Source organism: Lagenorhynchus albirostris, chromosome 9 (genome assembly GCF_949774975.1).
Source record: "Lagenorhynchus albirostris chromosome 9, mLagAlb1.1, whole genome shotgun sequence".
Lineage (NCBI taxonomy): Eukaryota > Metazoa > Chordata > Mammalia > Artiodactyla > Delphinidae > Lagenorhynchus > Lagenorhynchus albirostris.
The window spans coordinates 85033369-85052091 of NC_083103.1; the positions used below are offsets into that span (position 1 = coordinate 85033369).

Here is an 18723-nt window from a genome sequence, read left to right on the forward strand (position 1 = left end):
CCATGTTATTCCCAAGGTAGAAGAAAAATTTCCAGGAAGATGATTAGATTTCCTTAATGTATTGGGAGCCATGTTTATTAAATGATTAATTTTATTACATCAGTCTTGTGACTTGAATGAGAAATTGTCTCCTTGCTATAGGTAGACCGTTATTTAAGAAATTCTTCTTAATTGATTTGTTTCTTCTACTGTGGTATAGCCTAAAAATCAATGGGAATTGTAACTAGTGATGAATTTTGAAAAAGGTGTTCAAGAGCCCTAGTTTTCTGTTGTCACAGAAGTTAAAAAAAATGGTATTCCTCATATTTACTAATTTGGTGAACTTGCTTTCTTGTTACCTGTTCATCAAACTGTTAAAATGTAAAGTGCAGATGGCATTAATGTGGAAGGGATTTTGTTTGTTTTTTGTTTAGGTACAAAGAGGATGGTGAAGCTTTATTAATTTTGCTTCCCTCAGAAGAAAAAGGGATGGTGCAGCAGCTTCTTCAGAAGAAAGTGCCTGTGAAGGAAATCAAGTAAGAACTATTTGCTGTCTTGATATTATTGTTAGAAAAATGAAGGCATGAAATTATTATGCCTAATTATGTATACCTAATTCCCTCCTCCCTCTAAGCTTTTCTGCTCTATGATTTTGGACTTTTTGTTTGCTTTGTTTTTAACAACTTTTTTAGAAGACTGTCATCGGAGAAAACAAGATGAAAAAGAGACCTTGTTAGCATCAGGAGGCATTGATGGTTGAAAGAATTAAACCTCTTGGCTGAACTTATTTTTGGGGTTGTCTGTCTATTTCAGAGGATTGTCCTCTCCTGTCATTGAAGATGTTTAGATTGAGTGTCAGCAGAATTGATTGTAGTCTCACTTATATTGGGGCCCTTGAAACACCCTGCTTTCATCTGGAGGAAAGTAACTTGGGAGGGTGGTTAGATGTGGTGGAGGAGTGGATAAGAGTTTAGATGAAACAAGATTGGGTGTGAGTTGATAATTGTTGAGGCTGAGTGAAAGTTTTCTACCTTTGTATATTTTGATATTTTCTGTAATTAAAAAAATAAAAAACACCTCATCTGCCACCACCTATTACCACTCCAGCTTTTCAGGAACAAAATTGTTCAGTCTAAAATCAGGGAAACAAGTGGAATTTCCTTTGTGAAACCTAGAATAGATGCTTGTAAAAATTACATTCTTTCCTGTAATTTTCATTCTAAACCCCGGGCAGATTTAAGTAACCATTCTATTATGTTATGCCTGATTTCTAGATAAGGAAAACAATATTTATATCCTTGGCTACTTGTTTATTATTTGACTTTTGTTTTATGGTATTTGACTGAAAACGGAAATTGTATAAAAGTGACGTTTGCTTTCATTTATTCCATTTCATTGATGATCCACCTCCCACAAGAGGCTACTTTCTATCCTTAAAGACTTAAGAAGTGAACATTGCTAATTGTGGTGTTAACCTAATCTTTCAGTCACTCAGCATGGGTTGTTTAGAGAAAATGTGAATTTTACATTTTTTTCCTGCATTATTGAAAATATGCAGAGTCAAATTTCTGTCTAGTGTAACTTCAGTCTAATCTGGGTCATAGATGAGAAATAATGTTATAGATTTTAAAAATACTGAGGAAAATAGAAAATACTGTATACTGTTTTCAGTTTCTAAAATTGAGATGTCTTAGTTTAATCTTTATCTTTTTGTTACAAAAGAATCAATCCAGAAAAACTTACAGACATTCAGAAAAAATTGGAATCGCTTTTAGCTCAAGATCAAGATTTAAAAGAAAGAGCTCAAAGGGTAAGTCATTTTTGAATTTGATACCTTCAGTGGAATAGAGCATATAATAAAGTTACGTTGTATCATTTTCTACTACTTCTAGGTTGCATAGTTATGCTTCAGATATTCAGGTAGTATAAAGTTCAGGTAAGTTTAACTTATTCTTTAACTTTGAAAAAATTATGTATTTCTTTCTTTTTTTTAAAAAAATTTTTGGCTGCACCACGTGGCATGTGGGATCTTGGTTCCCCAACCAGGGGATTGAACCCGTGTCCCTTGCAGTGGAAGCGTGGAGTCTTAACCACTGGACCGCCAGGGAAGTCCTAAAAGTATATATTTCTTATAGTAACTTGGAAAAATGTCTATTATTTGTCCATAGTCTTGTCAGACATATAGAAAATACTCTGATTTTTAAGTGCACAATGGCTGGATTTCTAATATACTTGATAAGGTTATCAACTTTTGATTTCTTCAGTAAAGTTTTTATTAACTTCTGACTGCACTTTCTTGACTGTAAAATTAATATCTTATATTAGGTTAAATTTCTAGAAAGCATAGCACTCTTGCTAAATTCTCTTTAGGAATGAGATTTTAATCTATAAGTATGACAGTGTTCCCAAACTGCTTTTTTTGGACTTAGAAATCCTCTTGATTAGCAAATACTCAAAGAATTGTCACTTTTAGTTATACTTATTTTTTAGTTCTTAGAGTACCCAGCAGTAGATTCTTTAGAAAAGGAAGATGTGAAATTATTTTGCGTTGTGCTTATAGCTGTCCAATCTTTGAATTGACAAATATTTGAGTCCCTGTTATGAAGTTCTTCATTTTCAGCACTTGTTTACTTATATTTTAGTTACGAGATCTACATAGGATATCTACATCTGCATCTCCCATAACTCAACAATCATTTAAAGAGTAGGGATTCAGAGATTGGAGGAAGAAAATAAAGAGGAGGCATGGAAAGGGCATCCTCAGTAGACAGAGGAGCCTGAGCAGAAAGTCAGTAGTCAGTCTTTTGTGTGATGGTTTTGAAAGTGGATATTCTAAGCAAAGAAGTTTTATTTAAAGAGAAGATCTTATGTTTAAAAAATTAACTTAGGTTATATTTTATCAAATTATTGTCACTGTGCTTAAAATACCAACATTAATGATGAAAGCTAAAATTCAGATGCTTAGTATGTGCTAGGCACTTAGCTGCAGCATGACCCTATTACATGACAGTTTGGTTTTTTTTTTTTTTACATGACAGTTTGATATGCATTGTGTTATTTAATCTTGCCAACAACCTGTGAGGTAGGTGATATTGATTTGATTTTATAGATGGGAAAATAGGAGCTGAGGAAATTAAAAATTGTCCAGGGTGACGTAGCTATTAAGTGGCAGACCTAAGATTTAAATCCAGGTCTTTCTTCAGAACTTCCATGATACATCAGGAGAAGTTCCAGAGTATAAGAGAATCAAATGATGAACTGTGCGTAGTTAAACTTCTGTAAGCTCACTTCACCTGAAATCTAATGAAAAGGGTCTTTAAACAGATTTTTTTTTCTTAGTTTTTGGGCATATATTTAGGCATGGAAACATTTGTGTGCATGTTTTGCCTAGCAGACATACTTTAAGCTAGGAGTTAAATCTTTTAGAAGCTTTGGAAATAGTATGCACATTTGAAAATAATATACATGAATTCTGATGTCATGACTTTGTGCATACTTAGGTCATTCTATTATGAATCAGGAAATATGAAACACTGGAAGGATGTCGTTTCACTGGTTTCTGCATATAACAAATGAGCCTTCCAGAATAAAATTATAGAAAAGCACATTGAAATAAATGATGTGATTTACTGGGTGTCACGCATGGTTTAGCAGAACGGCTAACTGTTGTCAGCTGCAGCAAGCTATCGAATTTCATAGAAGCGATTTTCTAGCTTTTATTATAATCTGGATAGAACAAAAACAATAAGAAACTGGGATGATTTCTTGTGGACGATTGTAGGGGAAAAAATTATCCTTGAATTATTCATTTTAATGCCTATGGAGACAGGGAAAATGGTTTGAAGATTAGTGTAAATGGTTTGAAGAAAGGATTAGTGTAAAGTTAGAGAAAATGTGACGTTTAGGAAATATAGAAATGGGAATTAAATATACTTTACAAAAATTAATTTTAAAATCAAAAAATAAAACTCCTGCTTACATATGATTCACCATCTTTGCTGCCTGTTTATTTTACAGACTGACAGAGGATCCAGGACCATGTTTACTTTTTAGTTTGCAATAGCTCTTGGTATAAAGATAGTTTACTTTCTTTCTTTTTTTTTAACACAAACAAGAAAAATATTACAAGTTAATGACAGATTACTTGAAATTATAATGACAACTAATTACTTGAAATTATAATAAAAAAGAAAAAGCTTTAGGAATAAACTTTTCCTGTTATGATTTTATTAAGCTTAATTTAAGTACAGTAAAATTTTGTTGTAGTAGTCAAAGGATGTTTTCAAGTAATAATTATTACTTATAACTGGTATTCATTGGTACTTAATGTATTCCAGAAGAAATGCCGAGTACTCTACATGCATTTTTCTCATTTAATTCTCATAACACTCTGAGTAGAAGGTACTGTTATATTATGTTTGATAGATGAGGAAACTGACAGAGAAATGAGAAACTTGCTCAGCTAGTAAGATGTGGAGCTCAGATTTCAACTGTATTATTCCAAAGCCTGTGTTTTTCCATATTAATGCACCTGAATGGTATTAACTTCTAGAATAGCTTTTTGAGAAGGTTATGTTTTATGTTGAGTTGGCTTGATGAAACCAAATTTAAAGTCTTTTCTAATATTACAATTCGAAAAAGGTAGGTTTTTTTGTTTTTGTGGGATGACATATACTCAGCTATTTTTGAGGTTTTTCACTACTGTTGAATTTATCCTTTTGATTAATTTTTTTATCTCAGTTAAAATTCATTTTCCATTTCTGACTAGTATATATCTTACACTTCAGCCTTTTATGTTTACAGTGTTTTGTCTCCTACATACGTTCAGTGTATCTGATGAAGGATAAAGAAATATTTGATGTGAGCAAGTTACCTATACCTGAATATGCCCTGTAAGTATTTATATTATAGTTTTGTTTGTGAATCCTTAAAGTTAGAGGGAATTTGTTTGAAACCTGATTTTGAGAGTCTTAGTTTAAACCACTGTGCCTTACCTTAAAAGAATCTGTTGAAGATTTGCAGAGAAAAAGATTATATAAACTGTAGAAAACTTGTTGAGCTTTCAGTTGTCAGGAATTTCAGTCAGGAAGAAGTTTCTTACTTGTAAGTATGAATTCTTGAAAGTTACACTGGCAGTTTCCTGTAGTTTGGGCTTAAAGGAGATGGAGAGCAATTGACAAGCATTCTTTGAAATCTTTAAATGTCTGTAGCCCTCTTGTTTTCTAAAAAGCTGGCTTGGTTTACTGTAGTTCTTTTTATGCTTTGGATGCAAGTCTCTTTGTCAGTTCTTCCCTTCTTTTAGATTGGTTTCCCATGCTGCTTATTGCCTGGATATTCTTTGTGTCTTGATGTTTCTTACATGTGCTCACAGTTACCATGGCAAAATGTCTCTCTTTAGTAATTGTGGTTACTATTATATGAAAACGGAACTCTTGGTCTTGTTTTGGCTTAGTAGTTGAAGGATTTTTTTTCCTAATCTTTTCAGGTATAAAGGAGGAGCATCTGTTTTTTCAATGGGGTCCCACTTGTGGGAAAAGCATTGACAAAATCCTGTAGAAGCACCCTTAAGGTTACTCATACTTTGAATGTCAGATTGAAATCTCCTAGTCTGTGATGAAATATGTACTTTCAAAGCAAGGTCTGTGTATTTGGCCTGCTTTCCAGGAATTCGAGTACCTTTACCTTTGAGTCTAATAAAAACTTGTATCCGAGTGAGCTGCTGTTTTCCATTCTTCATGTTACATTGCAAGTTCATTATAACAGGTAATTTGTCAGTTGTAACATTTTAGAGCCATTTAATTTGCTAGATAACAAAGTAAGGTCACTGACTTTTTGTTTAGGTAATGGATGGAAAATCACATGCCAGGGATAACATGTTTTTGTTTGCTTATCTCTTTACGAATTTTAAAATTTCTGAATATGATTCATGGTTTAGGTTATTAGCTGATTTTTGTGCTTCATGAAATTCTATCCTGGTTTCCTGGTTTTCTCATTGACATAGCTGAGATATTAGCAAACAGGAGAGGCACAGGTCTTTTAATGCTGCAGGGCCATATTTAGAGGACATTTTGTTGCCACAGATGCCAGTAAATCTCATCTGTTTACAGTTGAAGACCTTTGCTTTTTGTTGGTGATGCTTAGGGAAGCAGAAAGTTAAATTCTGAGCCTAAATTACTGGTACAGTTTAACTTGGTGTTTTAATTTAATTTTTGTGGATTTTAGATGTATAATTTCCTTGATCTATAATTTCCTTTAGAAGCCTTTGATACCTAAAACAGTGCTATGTATGTGGGATAAAATAAAGGTTTAAAAAACTATTTTACTGAAGAAATATATTTTATTTATTTATATTAGTAAAATACTTTTTTGAATATTAAAGAAATATGTTTTAAATACCTAATATATCTAGTTCATTGAGCTAGGCATTAAAATTATAGATGTGGGGCTTCCCTGGTGGCGCAGTGGTTGAGAGTCCGCCTGCCGATGCAGGGGACACGGGTTCGTGCCCCAGTCTGGGAAGATCCCACATGCCACGGAGCGGCTAGGCCCGTGAGCCATGGCCGATGAGCCTGCGCGTCCGGAGCCTGTGCTCCGCAAGGGGAGAGGCCACAACAGTGAGAGGCTCGCGTACTGCAAAAAAAAAAAAAAAAAAAATTATAGATGTATGGTTATGTACTTCTACCTTAAAGGAGGTCCAAGTTTAGTAGCAGAGAAAGACATGTAAATGTAACTGTAATACATTGAGAGAAATGCTCTGATGCGTATTGAGTTTGTGATCCTAACTGTATCCCCTATAACAGTAATAATGACAAGTGCTCAGTAGTGGCTGCCTGTGTGTTAGGCACTATAATAGATGCATTGCCTCTGTGAACTCATTTTATTTTTATAATGATCCTATAATGTAGGTACTCTTGTCATGCCATTTTGCAAATGAGAGGACTGAGGTATAGAGAGGTTTAATAATGTCCTTTGATCATATAGCTTATAGGTGACAGAGCCAGGATTTTAACCTCAACAGTTCTATTTATGAATCCAGGTTTTACAACCACACCTCTCAGTTTCTGTGAATTGTGTCTTATAGGAAAAAGGCAGTTGGTCCATTTTCTAATGTTAGCTTTTTATTATAGCAGGCCGTGCTTTAAGAGTTTCTTTTCAATCCATCTGTGGGAACTTAGAAGCTAGGAAAGACCTGACCATAAAGTAAATCTTGATCTTAGAAGGAGAAAATAAGATTTTTTTTTCTTTTTTGGTCTCAAGTTTAAAAATCCATTTTTATAGAAGTGATTGTGCCACATTATGTGTGTTAGAAGGGAGGATGATAATACTTGAGTTTATTCATTGCAGAGAACTGTGTTTTGTTCTTTCATGGTCATGCCTTTTCCAGCTTTAGTATTTATATTTTACAAAGTATTTTCATATAGTTAGTACATCAGATATTTATAACAGCTGTGAGATAGGCCTGGTAGGTATTGTTATCTCACATTTGAGAAAACTGAGGCTGAGAGAGTTATACTGGAAATAGGCAGATTTAGTAGTTGAACTGTTCCCTTGCTCTGGTCTCATGCTCTTTATTTTGTTAACTGTGTTACCATCTTAATGGAAAATGGGGTATCTCCAATATTTTCTGACAGGTATTCATTATCTTTTAGATCACCTAATGTGTCAAGATGGAGTTGTATCTCAGAGGAACATTTTCTTAAAAAAAAAATTTCCAAAAATCTCAACTCCTGAGAAACTGTTTCATAATAAACTCATAAACACACCATCAGTGTGCTGAGATAACTGTTTTCATTTGCTCATATTTAAGGTCTCTTGGTCTTGCTGTGGCACCACGGGTAAGATTTCTTCAGAGAATGCAAAAACAACCCAACAAAGAACTGGTAGTGAGTCAAGATAATAAAGTAATTGAGCCAAGGACTCTCTCCCTCACCAGTGATGAAGTGGAAGAATTTAGAGCCTACTTCAATGAGAAAATGTCTATTCTCCAGAAAGGTGGGAAAATACCAGAAGGGACAGAGTACAGACTGGCTAGTGGTATTAGTGATGGAGAGGAAGAAGAGAAAGAATGTGAACAAGAAATGGAAGAGAAACTGGGAAAAACAAAAGGGTCTCAACCTCAGTCTGTCTCTAGCAATAAAGAGCCACAGAAGAACAAAGAAGTTCCTGTGCAGTTCTTGGACAGAGATGATGATGATGAGGAGGACGATGGCCTCAATGCTGACTTCATTAAGGTGAAGAGGCGCAATGTGTTTGGGTTGGATCTTAAAGAGAATAAAACATTACAGGTAAGTTTACCCCTAGTGGAGGATCTTCTATTATTTCCTACCACTTCTTACCACGTGCTGCCTGTTGCCTTTGGGGAACTGTGGGAAAATAACCAGGAGAAATTTGTAGAATGACTTTCTTTGCTGTGAACTCTCCCTCCTTCTCCATCTTTAATGATGGAATAGGTGCTAAAGAATTCTCATTTTTCATAACTTTGGGAATTCTAAGAGGTTGACAGCTTTAATCTTTTCATTTATTGGTTTTCTGGTGCATGTTTTAAAAAGTAGCCAGTTTCATGATTATAACATTAAGTAATAAGGTGATGGGGTTTCGTGGTTTATGATGTGAGGATCCTTCACTGTGATTCTTAGTATACTACTTTCTGATTTAAATAATTATAAATATTCCTTACAACAATTCAATCTCTCTAAACTTTTAATGAGACATTTGGTTTTGGGCACCAATCCAGAATCTTAAAAAGAAAGCCAGCACTTCTATTTAAAGGCCGCTTATGAAGGTTTATTAAGTTTCACATAGGTCCTTTGTTTCTCACTAGGCACCTGCTAGGAGGAATAAAAGAGATAATCAAGGTAAAGCACCTGTTTCCTGGGGTACTTGTAGGTGCACAGTAAATATGTTTCTCCACCCTTCCCTTATTTTCGTTTTAATTTTGTATGCCTTATTCTTGATCATTTCTTTGGAGAGAATTGAATGAAAAATGAACCTGAACTCTTATTCCTTATACAATTCTTTATACAATATTGTGACAAGAGTCACAATAGGAAATATTAAATTTTGAACTATGAAACTTGGATAGGTGTTTTTTAAAATTAATTAATTAATTATTATTTTTGGCTGTGTTGGATCTTCATTGCTGTGTGCGGCTTTCTCTAGTTGAAGAGAGCGTGGGCTTCTCACTGCAGTGGCTTCTCTTGCTGCGGAGCACGGGCTCTAGAGCACGTGGGCTTCAGTAGATGTGGCACGTGGGCTCTAGAGCGCAGGCTCAGTAGTTGTGGCTCACGGGCCTAGTTGCTCCACCGCATGTGGGGTCTTCCCAGACCAGGGCTCGAACCCGTGTCCCCTGCATTGGCAGGCGGATTCTTAACCACTGTGCCACCAGGGAAGCCCTGGATAGGTGTTTTTTAAAGTAACTAAATAAAAACTTTAAAAGTAGCAAACATACTTACTGAGTACTTTATGTATTAGGCATTTTCTAAACATTATCTCATTTGGTCCTTGAATAACCCTATAGGTAGGTACTCTATCATTATACAAGTAAGAGGAAAATAACGGAGATACAGAGATAATAAAATAGTGAGGTGCACAATTAATTATTGGCAAAGTCGGAGTTTGAATCTAGGTATTCTCACTCTAATACTCGTATCTTGACCAATAATCTGTTTTTTGAAGTCTGATTTAGGTTTTCTCTTACGTTTTCTTCTGGACTTTTTATAGTTTTAGCACTTGAGTTTAGGGCTAGTGTTCATTTCAATTTAATTTTTGTGTACGGTATGAGGTAAGGGTTGAGGTTCCAATGCCTCCCTCCCCCCATGTGGATGTCCAGTTGAACCAGTACTGTTTTCTGAAATTACTGTCCTTTTTCCATTCTAGTTACCTTGACTCTTTGTTGACCATGTACATTTAGGTCTCTGTGTTGACTCTTTTGGTTTTATACAGTTACCCTTTCATAAATAACACCGGTGTCAATTAGTATAGCTTTATGGTAAATCTCAAGTCAGATAGTGTTAGTCTTCCAACTTGATATTTTAAAAAATTTTGAGCATTTTTAGACCATTGCATTTCCATGTAAGTTTTTGAATCAGCTAGTTAATATTTATAGAAAGTCTTTTCATATTTTCATTGAGATTGCATTGAATGTATAAATCTATTTGGGGAGAATTAACAATATTGACTCTTCTGATTCAGTATATGACATATCTTTCCATTTATCTAGGTCTTCTTTAATATCTTTTAGTATTTTTTAATAATTTTAAGCATGTACGTCTTACCACATATTTTGTTAGATCCATCACTATTTTATAGTTTTCAATGCTATTATAAATACTTCAAAAAATTTAGTTTCTCATTTTTTGTTGCTAGAATATAGAAGTACAGTTTTTGCATACCAGTCATTCTAAACTGTCCTGTTAAGTTCTTGTGGCTGTTTTTTGAGATTCTTTGGAGTTTTCTTTGGATCTTCTCTGTAGCTGGTCATGGTATTTGTGAATAAAGATAGTTTCATTTCTTCCTTTCCAATCTGTGTGTCTTTTATTTCATTTTCTTACTTGATTACACTGTATGTTGAGCAGCAGTAGTGAGAATGGACATCATTGTCTTGTTCCTGTCTTAGGGAGGGGAAACATTCAGTCCTTTACCATTACATCCGATGTTAGCTGTAGGTTTTTTGTAAATGCTTTTAACGGGTTGAGGAAGTTCATTCTATTTCTGGCTGGTTTAGTGTTTTTATCAGAAATGGATGGTGAATTTTGTCAGATGCTTTTTCTGCACCTATTAGGGTGAACATAGAGTTGTTGTTATTTATTCTGTCAGCACATTGATTTTTCTAATGTTGAACCAACCTTAAATTCCTATGATAAACCTCACTCATTTGTGATGTGCTTTCCTGTATCTATTACAGGACTTTATTTGCTAATATTTTGTTAAGGGTCTTTGCTTCTGTGTTCATAAGGAATATTGGTTTGTAGTTTTCCTGTAATGACTTTGAGGACATGACACGTTTTAAAAGCTTTAGATACATTTTGCCGAACTGTCCTGCAGAGAGGTCATATTGATCATTGTCCCACGGGCTTTATGTCCGTGCCCATTTACTAACACCAACACCGAATATCCACATGTTTTTACTGTTTTGAAACAAACAGTTAGTGAGAAATTCAAACTTACTATTTCAATTTATTTTTCCTTGATTCTGTTATTGAACATTATTCATTTATTTATCCATTGTATAATTTCTGTGTGTGTATTGCTTGTTTTCCTCTCTCTTTTTTTCTCTTACGATAGTGGTCTCTTTCCTGTTGATTAGCAAGATGTCCTTAAACTTTAATTACTATTACTGGCTTTTAATTATTTTATACCTCCCACCACATTTTTTGCCTGCCTTCCTTACTGGATTTTGAATTTCCTGAAATTATTGTCTTACTGACCAGTGTGTGTTCACGGCTTGATGCAGTGTCTAGGACCTAGTGCAGATTTCACAAATGTTTCATGAATGAATAAGTGAATCACTCATATCTTCTTTCACTTTGATAGTTTTATTTGCTGTGAATTATGTAGAATTCATATATGTAGAGTATATTCTTTGAAATCTATATTTTGAAACTGAGTATGATTTGTCTGATTGACTTACAATAATTCAAAAGGTATTGTTGAATTTTCTATAAACATGAGCAGAAATGACTTATTTGACTTGAATGATATAGCTGTGCAGGCCAAGCTTTGTAATTTAGATAGTAAATAAAAATATCTAATAGTAATGATAACTACTGTTATCATTGTTAACATATCACTGTTATTCTGTTAACTAAGAATATGTTTGCATAGCATAGTATAAAAAGTTCTATCTTGAAAATACCTGCTTTTTTTTTTTTTAGCCATAACAAATGGGAAATATTATACTGTTTGTGTCAAATGTGAGGGAACTTTTGGGGCAGTTACAGGATTTTTAAGAAGCCAATAAAGGAATGTTTTTCTGTATCTTCCTGCACATTTCCTAGTACTATACACAAAAAGTAGAGTTAAAATTATTGGCTCTTTAGCTGAAATAGAAATAGAAAGGCTTGTCAACTTTACCTGTTATTTGCCTTTGAATTTTCAAAATCAATACTTACTTGTACTCAGATTATCATTTTTTTTGTTGTTGTTCTTTATCATGTTTTCAAGGCATTTGGTTTTGAGTGTGATTTTGTATCCACAATCTCAACTTGACCTTCCTATTTAGCCTTTGTTTTGGCACTTTATATTTTCATATTGCATTGCAGCCATCACTCACTGGAAGCTGCTTTTTTCTTTTATTACCTGTTTTTAAGGATAGACCTGATAAAGTAAAGAAAACCAAACAAACCTTACACAAAATGGGAAATAATACTATCATTTACATATATAAATGAATCTATTCTTCTTAAGATTAAATATTGGGTTCGCTGAAAAGTTCGTTTGGGTTTTTCTGCAACATCTTATGGAAAAACCCGGACGAACTTTTTTGGCCAGCCCAAAACTTTTTCAGACACTGCTGCCTTTGTTCAAATATTTTTGTTGCTGCTGTTTTAGAATTTTCTTTAGGGACAGCATACCAGGCATGCAAGGGAACTGGTTTCATTACCTCTATCACAGGCTGTTCTCTTTGTCTTGTTATCTTTTTCCTCATTTCTTGCTCCCTTGGAGCAGTTGTAGAACTCAGTTGAGACTTGGAGTCAGTGGGAACACATTGGATTACAGATTACATGGAATTTGTTTATCATATCATTATCATTAATAAAATAATATATTTTTTGGTATTTTACCATATACCAGTGCTTTCCTTGCAAGTATTCATTTTATCCTCATGACAGGAAAGGCAGATGCTATTATTTAAAATTTCAGAGACTTTTAAGTGACTTTTCCAAGGTTACAGTGGTGGAGTTAGTACTACAATCTATCCCTGATGTCAGATCACATTCTCTTTCTCGTTTATTCTGTGGCCTACTGTCATTTGTGTGTGGTTTACTTTCTGTAAATGGGTAGTGCCAGTGTAATTGACAGCACTGTAGATAATTTTGGGCAACCCATTGTGTGCAGACACTTTGAATACAGAATTGATAAGTTTACCTCTTTAGACTTGGGCATAAATGGAGAAGAGAGGTACTGAGTGCCAGGGGCAAGTGATATCTTCTGGAAGACTGCCCTGTCATAGTTCTTTTCCATTTGACAGGTTCAAGGCATTGACAGAGAAACAGATCTCCTTAGCATTGGAGAGGGAGTCATGAGTGATGGAGCCATGAAAGAAATGGGCGGGAGAGAGCACACTTGGGCTGATTAGGCACTACAGTAGTAAGAGAAGTTTGGTTGACCTCCCACATAGGGAAGGGACTTTTATTTTTTTTTATTTATTTAATTTTTGGGGGGGACTTTTATTTTGCCTTGCTTTCTTGGCTGTTGGGTGTCTAGAAAGTTAGCTTCCAGAGAGACAGTGTTAGAGAAGAGCGTGAATATATAATTAAAATGTTGAAATTGAGAATGATTTTAAAACATGTTCTTGGGCTTCCTTGGTGGCGCAGTGGTTGAGAGTCCGCCTGCAGATGCAGGGGACATGGGTTCGTGCCCCGGTCCGGGAGGATCCCATGTGCTGTGGAGCGGCTGGGCCCGTGGGCCATGGCCGCTGAGCCTGTGTGTCCGGAGCCTGTGCTCTGCAACGGGAGAGGCCACAACAGTGAGAGGCCCGCGTACCGCAAAAAAACAAAAACAAACAAAAAAAATGTTCTTAAATATGAGAATGAAATCTCTAAGCAAACACTTTTCTCTCTCATATTTTACAGTTGTTTAGAAATGAGACTGATAGGTGGATTCCATTTTAGCTCAGCAAGCGTCCTTTTAAAGCTTTCTCAACAGTAAACATACATCAGTCTTGGTTAAGATTTGAATGATACTCATAAATTATTCTTTGTCCTTAGAGCTGAATCTATATTCTGTTTACATTTTAATTTTATATTTTGGCACAAAATTCTTAGTAAGTATTTTAGGAACTCACTGTTGGTGGTAAAACATAGGTTAGCTAATTTTATTATTAAATTGTTGCTTATGAGTATTCTCTTATAAATATATTAGAAGTTCTTCATCAAGAATCAGATATTTGGGAGCTGGGATTTTTCTGCCTCTTGTCTCCTCTCCTTTTCCCTTTCACTCCCTTCTTGCTTTCATTTTTTTCTCCTCACAGCAGTGACTACTGAGTGCCTACAAGGTGCCAGGGGCTGTGCTAGGTTCTTAGTAAGTTTCAGAGCCTTATACTTTAGTTAACATAGCAGACTATTAAACCAAAATTTCAGTACATAATCTTAGATTTCTGTTCATTTATTGATTCTTGAAACCAAATGTTTTAAAGTGTTAACATTGGCACCACAGTAAAGAAGACATCCTGAGAGAAGTTGAGCCTTAAAGCATGAATATGAGTTAATAGGAAGGGGAATAAGCATTCTAAGCAGAGAGTACAGAATGAGCAAAACCATGGCCACAAGAAAGTGTGTGTTTAGTGTGGGAGCTATTTCTGGTATGATGTTTAGTTTCAGTAGTTAGCCTTTCTGAGGCTTAGTGTCCATCTCTGTAAAGTTACTACCTGACAGAGTTATTGTGATGCTTAGAGATAGAAAACCAGCACAGTTTGTGTATGTAGAAGGAGCATGGTTAAAATTAGCTATTATTTCTACTTGATGAAGTATAATAGGAACATACAGGTAAAGGGTTTATAGAACTTTGCCAGTGCAATGGCTAGGCAGTGTCTGAGGTAGTGCTGAAAAATAAAGGCTTTTTCTGAATCAGGTCGCATTGTAGAGAGAAAAAGTGATGTATTTTTTTTATTCCAGATGTAGTATCAGGAAACAAGACTACTTTTTGATTTTAGCATAGTTGATAGAGCAGTTTTCACATTTTCAGTGTCCTGCATTGATCTGGAGAGTGCTAAGGCCTACACTGATACCACAGGTCAGGTGATGTCATAGCCAGGTATTTAAGGAGAACTTATAATTTGGTATAATCAGACCATAACTAGGCAAGCATAGTGCCCTGTGGAAATAAATCAATTGGTTATAAATAAAACTAAAAATGTTAGTAGTTGATATTTAATGTGGAGTCATTAAATAAAATTCATTATTATATGAATATTTTTCTGGGTGGAGTTCTCTGTCCAATTAACTGGCAGTATTCTTGTGAATATTAATACTATGCAGTATACCTCTAGAAGATATTATATAGAAGATACTAGGTTATAGATATTGTTTATATGTTTAAGACTGTTGATTTAAAAATGGACATTAGACCATTGACAAAGGAATGGATAAAGAAGATGTGGTACATATATACAATGGAATATTACTTAGCCATAAAAAAGAATGAAATAATGCCATTTGCAGCAACATGGATGGACCTAGAGATTGTCATACTGAGTGAAGTAAGTCAGAGAAAGACAAATATCATACAGTATTGCTTATATGTGGAATATAAAAAAAATGGTACAAATGAACTTATTTACAAAACAGAAATAGAGTCACAGATGTAGTAATCTTATGGTTCCCAGCAGGGGAAGGGAAGGAGGGATAAACTGGGAGATTGGGATTGACATATACACACTACTATATATAAAATAGATAACTAATAAGGACCTACTGTATAGCACAGAGAACTCTACTCAAAACTCTGTAATGACCTATATGGGAAAAGAATCTACAAAGAGTGGGTATATGTATATATATAGCTGATTCACTGTGCTGTACAGCAGAAACTAATATAACATTGTAAATCAGCTATACTTCAATAAAAATTTTAAAAAATGGCATTAGAGAAAGTAATGCCCTTGTTTGGGGAGTGATTGGGCATGCTGATGAGCTGCTTTAGGAGAGTGCTGATTTAACTGTTTTTTTAGCCCCATAATTTAATTTAAAAATGGGAATGAACCATGTTAACTTATTTCCAGAAATTTCTTGCAGACAACTGTTTTTGTAGAAGAAGATCAGGAAATGATGAACATCTTTTGGTTTCCTATAATCTGCCATGCCTTTGAGTATTGCATCTCATTGCTTAAACTCTCCACAACCTTGCACAGTATTATCCCCATTTTGTGGGTTAAGAAACAGAGGCTTTGAAAAGTTCCGTTGCTTGCCTAATGTCCCACAGTTGGTGAAGTGGCAGAACTGGAATTTGTTGTGCCCAGGCTCATCGATTCTTTTGACTGTGCTTCTTTCGATTCCTGTCATTTCTACATTTTAGCAGTTCTTCTTTACTTTAGTGCTCTTTACTTTTAGTGTTCCTCTTTACTTCCCACTAGCACTACCACTGTTCTGTCCCACACCGTTTTCACCTCAGACTTGGCTTGTGGGATAAGCCTCGTAATTGGTCCCAAATGTTGTTTTTCTGAGTCATCTTCCTGTGAACCTCTCTCAGATCTATTTTTTTCATGTGGTTGACCTTCCATGCCTCCCTTCATTTCATCCTTTTCAGTTGGGCTTTGTAAGCTAGCCCCTTCCCTGTTAAACTACCAGTCCAGTGCATTCTTCCCAGTGTGAGTTTCCACTTACACTGAAGGGATTCCTTCCCAGGATATTCTCACCACTCCAGCCTTTCACATCTTATCTTTCAAGATTCAGGGCTGAGCTTGCCTCTTCCTTGAAGTCTTTCTTTACTTACTTATTCCACTGACCTCCAGATTCCAATTGTCTGTTTTGCTAGTACTTTTCTTTTTGGCTCTTCATAATAGACCTACTTGAATGTCTTAATTTCCATTTCTCCTGGTGATTCCTGAGATTGTCATAACCTTTGTATGCAAGGGTCTTATATATTGCTGTTGAATTAAACAGAAGGGAAAACTCTTTAAAATAAAACCTAGGAGTCAAGAAACTTTATTCTCAATTTTTTGGTACCATGAAGTGGAACACAATCTTAAATGTTGAGTAGCTCAAATAGAGTTGGTATATATGTTCTTTTGTCTTCTTACAGGTGCTTTTATTTTATTTTATTTTATTTTTGCATCCTGTGCTTAATTCTTGTAGGCTTCATTCTAATTCAAAAGGAATACTTACCGTGTGACTTGAAGCTTAAATGTATATACTGAGTTGCTATATATATATTTTTCTCCCCTATTTGAGTTTTGTATGCAAATGATTTCCTAAGGATGTAAATTGTCAGTGGAAAGCTAAAAGTTTTTGGCTTGATGTTTATTCTTTCACATGCTGCATCATTATTGTATCAAAAATATTTCAACTTGTTTCTCTTCATTTCCTAGTTTTATACATATTCAATGTTTAAAGGAACTGCTGACTAGTACTGGATTTTCTCATGACCTACTTTTATAGCCTAAATTTCAGGAACTACATTTATCAGGGCATGCTTATCTTCATTTTAAGCTAAAGTGGAGGTAATGACAGAAATTTGAAATAGGACAGGCTATTCTTGAAGAGGGTCATATAAGTTGCCCTTGAACTTGACTGTTAGGATAATCAGAAATAAGGAGCTTTTCAAAGTCATCAACAGGTGCTTCTGTACGTGTGTGTGTGTGTGTGTGTGTGTGTGTGTATATATATATAACAAATATAACTATAGAGAATTTAGACTAATATGCCAGGTTTTCTGCTTATGAACAGATTAGTTCCAGTATGCTCTTTGTGAGATCCTTTGTTCTTGAGTCTAAGCCATCAGTATATGTATATTTACCTAAAGCTTTTTAATGGAAGGACTGTCTTTGTGGTGACACTGGATTTAACTGTTCAAGTTTCTTTCCAACTCTTAAATTTTTCCAAATGTATTTCACTTTTGACTTTGTTCTTTTCAGTGTATGTTTTTGAAACACAGCTTCAAAAATCCATGCTGTGTCTTGAGTCCAAGGCAGCAGTAGAAGCTAGTGCCATCTGGTGGTGACAGGCAGAGTTAAATCACATTTGCTTTGATGTGAAGCTTTGTTTCTATCATGAAAGTTTCTATTTTAGGTGAAATGAAGGCTTGTTAAATGAAGCATTAATGAGATTAAAAAAAAAATTCACTCCTTCAGCAAATATTTACTGCATACCTGCCATGTGCCAGGCATTGAAACATCACCATTCCCTCTCCTCATGGAGTGTTATGTTCTAGTGAAGGGAGATGGACAAAAACTATAAACATGTGCTGTGGGAAAAATGAAGCATGGTAAGGGGGTGGGGTGTAGCATTCCAAATAGTAGGATGGTGAGAGGCACCTCCCTGAGAGTGTGTTAGGCACTCTTCTGCTATTGCTAGATTAAGACCTTTAGATGTTTTAAGCATTTAAGATTATGGTGCTTCCTCTGCCCATATGTAATTTGAAACAAAAAGAGTACTACATTTTAAAACAGAGTCCTCAAGTTATTATTTTTTCCATGATGACTACTTCATTGCTTTTGTTGAAATATGTTATTTCAGAAACATTTTTTCTTAAAATACTCCAGTTTTGCTGGTGCCCTGAGCATGTGTTGTGAATAACCAGTTGGTTATTTGCACTTGAAAGCTAGGCCTGTTAGGGGAATGGAAAGAGAATTCAGACCCTCTTGGGAGCAGGCGCTAGCAAGTAAATTGGTCAGAGCAATGGCACTTCAATGAAGTTCAGTGGGAACAGGGATGCCTGTATATTAAGAAAGGCCTATTTTTCAGTAAAAGTAAAGTCTAAGCATAAATTACGTACTTACAAAATAAGTATAAGATTAGCATAGTGATTTCATGATGGTTTAAAATTTTAAAGTCTTTAGGGCAGTGCTTCTCAAGCTATGTTTGCTGA

General features: G+C 35.0%; 1 protein-coding gene across 3 annotated transcripts in view; it reads left to right on the forward strand.

The window, feature by feature from the left end:
- DDX10 (DEAD-box helicase 10) overlaps positions 1-18723 on the forward strand; it is a 288455-nt gene that overhangs the window by 48062 nt on the left and 221670 nt on the right. For all 3 annotated transcript variants that reach the window (XM_060160341.1, XM_060160342.1, XM_060160343.1), the window contains exons 10-13: positions 414-515; positions 1702-1789; positions 4783-4871; positions 7787-8264. In XM_060160341.1, the coding sequence (XP_060016324.1) occupies positions 414-515; positions 1702-1789; positions 4783-4871; positions 7787-8264 (757 nt within the window). The remainder of the gene's footprint in view (positions 1-413; positions 516-1701; positions 1790-4782; positions 4872-7786; positions 8265-18723) is intronic.